At 46.2% G+C, this 6,777-nt stretch overlaps 1 protein-coding gene across 3 annotated transcripts in view; it reads left to right on the forward strand.

Annotated features, from left to right (window-relative positions):
* The window catches only part of fbxw8 (F-box and WD repeat domain containing 8), a 68,076-nt gene extending 65,878 nt beyond the window's left edge, over positions 1-2,198 (forward strand). For all 3 annotated transcript variants that reach the window (XM_079517146.1, XM_079517147.1, XM_079517148.1), the window contains exons 12-13: positions 233-349; positions 2,013-2,198. In XM_079517146.1, coding sequence (XP_079373272.1) covers positions 233-349; positions 2,013-2,178 — 283 coding nt within the window. In that variant the 3' untranslated portion in view covers positions 2,179-2,198. The remainder of the gene's footprint in view (positions 1-232; positions 350-2,012) is intronic.
* The last annotated feature ends 4,579 nt before the right edge of the window (positions 2,199-6,777 follow it).

The raw sequence follows: 6,777 nt of genomic DNA on the forward strand, positions 1-6,777 counted from the left end.
GGGAGGGTATGAGGAGGCTTGTCCTTCTCAGTAGGCTCCCAGCATGTGCAGTAGACCCGGCTTGATAAGTAACCTACTGGGAATTATCGGTTGACTTTTCACTCTTAATCCGCTACCATTTGGTTACCAACTCTCCGTCATGTAGCTGGGGACCACCTGGGACCCCCTAGAAGGACCACTGGTGGTCCGCGGACCACTGCATTTTAAAGCATCCTTTTTGCCTTCCATGCAGGCATCCTGTCAGGCATGTGCGTTTCAACAGCAGCACGCTGATAACGGCCAACGTCCCAGATGAGAAGTCACCCCGGGGAGCATGCATCAGTGATGACGACCTCACAGCTCACCGCAGGTGAGTCACCCCGGGGAGTCACCCCGGGGAGAATGCATCAGTGATGACGACCTCACAGCTCACTGCAGGTGAGTCACCCCGGGGAGCATGCATCAGTGATGACGACCTCACAGCTCACCGCAGGTGAGTCACCCCGGGGAGTCACCCCGGGGAGCATGCATCAGTGATGACGACCTCACAGCTCACCGCAGGTCTCTGGTCCTCCACCCTACTCTCTGGGGGTTTATATTATTATTATTATTATTATTATTATAGTGCTCTGTCTACCGAGCAATCTTCGTTCCTACTCTCACCTATGGTCATGAAGTGTTCCTACTCTATATATGGTCATGAAGTGTTCCTACTCTCACCCATGGTCATGAAGTGTTCCTACTCTCACCCATGGTCATGAAGTGTTCCTACTCTATATATGGTCATGAAGTGTTCCTACTCTCACCTATGGTCATGAAGTGTTCCTACTCTATATATGGTCATGAAGTGTTCCTACTATATGGTCATGAAGTGTTCCTACTCTCACCTATGGTCATGAAGTGTTCCTACTCTATATATGGTCATGAAGTGTTCCTACTATATGGTCATGAAGTGTTCCTACTCTCACCTATGGTCATGAAGTGTTCCTACTCTATATATGGTCATGAAGTGTTCCTACTCTATATATGGTCATGAAGTGTTCCTACTCTCACCTATGGTCATGAAGTGTTCCTACTCTCACCTATGGTCATGAAGTGTTCCTACTCTCACCTATGGTCATGAAGTGTTCCTACTCTCACCCATGGTCATGAAGTGTTCCTACTCTCACCTATGGTCATGAAGTGTTCCTACTCTCACCTATGGTCATGAAGTGTTCCTACTCTCACCTATGGTCATGAAGTGTTCCTACTCTCACCTATGGTCATGAAGTGTTCCTACTCTATATATGGTCATGAAGTGTTCCTACTCTCACCTATGGTCATGAAGTGTTCCTACTCTCACCTATGGTCATGAAGTGTTCCTACTCTCACCTATGGTCATGAAGTGTTCCTACTCTATATATGGTCATGAAGTGTTCATACTCTCACCTATGGTCATGAAGTGTTCCTACTCTATATATGGTCATGAAGTGTTCCTACTCTCACCTATGGTCATGAAGTGTTCCTACTCTCACCTATGGTCATGAAGTGTTCCTACTCTCACCTATGGTCATGAAGTGTTCCTACTCTCACCTATGGTCATGAAGTGTTCCTACTCTCACCTATGGTCATGAAGTGTTCCTACTCTATATATGGTCATGAAGTGTTCCTACTCTCACCTATGGTCATGAAGTGTTCCTACTCTCACCTATGGTCATGAAGTGTTCCTACTCTATATATGGTCATGAAGTGTTCCTACTCTCACCTATGGTCATGAAGTGTTCCTACTCTCACCTATGGTCATGAAGTGTTCCTACTCTATATATGGTCATGAAGTGTGGGTCATGATGACCCGAAGAATAAGGTACAAGCGAATACAAGCGGCCGAAATGAGTTTTCTCCGACGGGTGGCTGGCATCTCCCTTAGAGATAGGGTGAGAAGTTCAGTCACGCGAGAGAGACTCGGAGTAGAGTGGTGTTTTTCTTGGTTGCTTGATACAAATTCAAGTTTCTATCACATCACGTCTTTACGACTGTGTTTTTCTACGTTCCAGACACAGAGGCGTCGTCTCTTACTATGACTTCTCGGAGGAGGCCACGTCGCAGGATCACATCCTGCCCATCTGCAGGTCCAACTACGCAGAGGACCACGGCTACAACTACAACATCGGTCTATCGATGCCTTACGACATACTGTCTGGCGCTCAGCCGTCCCACTGACACAGGGTGGTGCCTTACGACATACTGTCTGGCGCTCAGCCGTCCCACTGACACAAACGTCTGTGACTGGCGCGCAGCAGTCCCACTGACACAAACGTCTGTGACTGGCGCTCAGCAGTCCCACTGACACAAACGTCTGTGACTGGCGCTCAGCCGTCCCACTGACACAAACGTCTGTGACTGGCGCTCAGCCGTCCCACTGACACAAACGTCTGTGACTGGCGCGCAGCAGTCCCACTGACACAAACGTCTGTGACTGGCGCTCAGCCGTCCCACTGACACAAACGTCTGTGACTGGCGCTCAGCCGTCCCACTGACACAAACGTCTTTGTCAGTGGACTCAAGTTGGGAAAATTGGGCATACGGACGGACATCGGACAATAAGCCATTTAGCGCGGGAACCCCTTTTGGTGTTTTAAAGCATTGTGTTATACTTTAGCCATTGAAAAATAGCAGATCTACAAGTTCATAGCGCGGCACCGAGCTTGTAGATCTGCTATTTTTTTTTTTTAAATCGTGAAAATGTGCTGCAAATCTTTGAATATAATTATATTCTTTCAGAGCGAACGTTTTTGACTCAAATCTTTGCTTCTGGGGGGGTCCCTGGCTGGGACAACATATTTTCAGATGGGGGTCCGCAGCCAATTGCATATATTTTGGGGGATCCTTGACATGAAAATGTTTGAAAACCGCTGACATAGAAACATGGGTTTTTTCAGAAAACTGTCAGGATTTAGAAGACATTTGTAGAATCGTCTAAATGGGATGATATAGCTCTTTGACAATACCGACCATGCGTTGATTCTCCAAACTATATTTCCTTCACTTCATTAAGTAAAGCTTTTGAAATAATGGATTAATTATTTTTTATTTTTTAAGTGGTGCAACCAAATGTTTAGGGTATCAACAGGGGGCGCTGTTGCACCACTTACTTCAGACGAGTCTGATTTCTGTATACTGCTATGCTAGTAACATTAGATAATTGTTGTTCCAAGCTAATGGTCCACACATGTTATTGATCAACATTGTAGGGAAAAACAAATGTTGTTAAAGGATATCATATTTTCATTTACCTGGATGTTGAATCCAAACCACCGAAAGAATTGCTTTGTACTTAATGTGGTCCTTTACTGCAGTGGTTCCCAAACATCTTCGTGTCAAGGACCCCCAAATCAACATTTATTAGGCCTCGGACCCCCCATTTGAAAACATATGCCAGTGACCCCGATAAGGGAGGATTTTTACAGCTCTAGCAGTGATTCCGAAACACATTAATTTCAAGGACCCCCCAGTTTAACACGCATTATGCTACGGACCCCCGATTTAATGGCATTTCTATCTATCTGGGACCCCAATTTATATTGTAAAACCACTGTTAATTTAAAGGTATATTCAGTGATATCACTTCAAATATCACTTATTTTTTCTTATTTTATGGATAATCCTCCCTACTATAAAGTGTGCTGACCATATAAGGAGTTCCTCCCTGTCCCCAGTGAGCCCCTGGGATCAAAAAACCCTAGTTTCGGTTTGGGCTTTGGGTGGCAAAGCCTTCATCCAATCAGGATGAGAGGGGCCTTCCTCCAATCATGATCGAGTGGGGCGGGCCTTGGTGCACGTGCTGTTGGTCTGTTGTACTTCCCCCACTGTAGAGTGTGTGCATGTGCACATCTTGTTACCGGGTGGACCAGGTTTTTTTTCCAAATCACTGAATGCTCCTTTAACTCTGAGAGTGTACAAATGGAACCAAATTACAAATTATCATTTAGCTGGGTCCCCCCTGGAACTCCCTCAAGTACCCCTGGGGGTCCCCGGACCCCACTTTGGGAACTACTGCTTTTACCGTTACAGACACCACCAACGACAACAAAACACCTCTGCTTGACTCCATGCATCTGTTAATCATCACTTTATTTAATACATTCATATAAATTATTGCAAACGCATACATTACATTACAGTTCTTTGGCAAACACACACACACACAGGCTCCTTTTCCACCGGTTGGTTCCCAATGGGAACCGGTTCAGTTCCAAAATTGGAACCTTGTGAATTGAGTGTGCAAAACCATACCTATATTAGATTGTTATCACCATGAAACTTCTCCAATTGAGTACTTACACGAAGACAATGATTTATTGTATTAAAAATGTTACATTTTTAAATATGCAAATGAGGCATTATGTAGGGAAATATGCAAAATAATCAAAAATATGAAAAAGCTACTACTGTGGAAGGGTTATCATGTATTCATTTACTTGTATTGATCCTATAAACAATTAAATATAGGTCTAGTTTTTCCCACCAATTTTGGAGCTCTGGCTCATGGACTAAGAATCAAAAAGAACTGAACCGGTTCCCATTGGGAACCAACCGGTGGAAAGAACTGAACCGGTTCCCATTGGGAACCAACCGGTGGAAAGGGGGTCACACTTAAGTTATTTAAGTACTGTTTGAACACAGACTTAGTAGTAGTAGTATTTCTAGATCCCTGGATCTTGTTTGTTTGAGCAGCAATGTTTACATGAAGTCTCCGGGAACTATTCTTGAGCTCTGAGGGAATGATTAGCATGTGGAGTGCCTGTTCTGTCTCACGCTCTGGATGTTGACCATAACCTATGATCCATGAATGCCGGACGTACAACATGGCTGACATAACCTTTACGGTATGTTATACATACAGTACAGGACCCACAAGAGAACATCACTACATTGCCCTGGGAATCTCGCATAGAGGGTATGCGCGTGACATCATCATCATACACAGAAGTTATGCAGGAACGCCTACTGAGTGGCAAAAAACTACTTTCTGGCCTTGACCAGCCCCGTACAGCCAAACGGAAAGGTCCTGTCAGATTGTATTTGTTGCTGTGAGAGTGAGGTCTAGCCAACACCAACTAGTTACTGCAGTGCAGAGTGAGGTCTAGCCAACACCAACTAGTTACTGCAGTGCAGAGTGAGGTCTAGCCAACACCAACTAGTTACTGCAGTGCAGAGTGAGGTCTAGCCAACACCAACTAGTTACTGCAGTGCAGAGTGAGGTCTAGCCAACACCAACTAGTTACTGCAGTGCAGAGTGAGGTCTAGCCAACACCAACTAGTTACTGCAGTGCAGAGTGAGGTCTAGCCAACACCAACTAGTTACTGCAGTGCAGAGTGAGGTCTAGCCAACACCAACTAGTTACTGCAGTGCAGAGTGAGGTCTAGCCAACACCAACTAGTTACTGCAGTGCAGAGTGAGGTCTAGCCAACACCAACTAGTTACTGCAGTGCAGAGTGAGGTCTAGCCAACACCAACTAGTTACTGCAGTGCAGAGTGAGGTCTAGCCAACACCAACTAGTTACTGCAGTGCAGAGTGAGGTCTAGCCAACACCAACTAGTTACTGCAGTGCAGAGTGAGGTCTAGCCAACACCAACTAGTTACTGCAGTGCAGAGTGAGGTCTAGCCAACACCAACTAGTTACTGCAGTGCAGAGTGAGGTCTAGCCAACACCAACTAGTTACTGCAGTGCAGAGTGAGGTCTAGCCAACACCAACTAGTTACTGCAGTGCAGAGTGAGGTCTAGCCAACACCAACTAGTTACTGCAGTGCAGAGTGAGGTCTAGCCAACACCAACTAGTTACTGCAGTGCAGAGTGAGGTATAGCCAACACCAACTAGTTACTGCAGTGCAGAGTGAGGTCTAGCCAACACCAACTAGTTACTGCAGTGCAGAGTGAGGTCTAGCCAACACCAACTAGTTACTGCAGTGCAGAGTGAGGTCTAGCCAACACCAACTAGTTACTGCAGTGCAGAGTGAGGTCTAGCCAACACCAACTAGTTACTGCAGTGCAGAGTGAGGTCTAGCCAACACCAACTAGTTACTGCAGTGCAGAGTGAGGTCTAGCCAACACCAACTAGTTACTGCAGTGCAGAGTGAGGTCTAGCCAACACCAACTAGTTACTGCAGTGCAGAGTGAGGTCTAGCCAACACCAACTAGTTACTGCAGTGCAGAGTGAGGTCTAGCCAACACCAACTAGTTACTGCAGTGCAGAGTGAGGTCTAGCCAACACCAACTAGTTACTGCAGTGCAGAGTGAGGTCTAGCCAACACCAACTAGTTACTGCAGTGCAGAGTGAGGTCTAGCCAACACCAACTAGTTACTGCAGTGCAGAGTGAGGTCTAGCCAACACCAACTAGTTACTGCAGTGCAGAGTGAGGTATAGCCAACACCAACTAGTTACTGCAGTGCAGAGTGAGGTCTAGCCAACACCAACTAGTTACTGCAGTGCAGAGTGAGGTCTAGCCAACACCAACTAGTTACTGCAGTGCAGAGTGAGGTCTAGCCAACACCAACTAGTTACTGCAGTGCAGAGTGAGGTCTAGCCAACACCAACTAGTTACTGCAGTGCAGAGTGAGGTCTAGCCAACACCAACTCGGGATTCCTGGATCGCTGCCCTCCACAAATTCCTATCCAACATCAGGTTCTTGAGCTCTGCAGTGTTGTCAGCCAAGCTGTCGCGCCGCAGCACGTCTACATTAGGTGGTACGCTTCTTTCCCCTCCTGGCGTTGCCCGGAGGGGAAAAGCCAGGATTGTATTAAACAATGTATTAAAC

The sequence above is a fragment of the Electrona antarctica genome (assembly GCF_951216825.1).
Source record: "Electrona antarctica genome assembly, chromosome: 12".
NCBI lineage: Eukaryota > Metazoa > Chordata > Actinopteri > Myctophiformes > Myctophidae > Electrona > Electrona antarctica.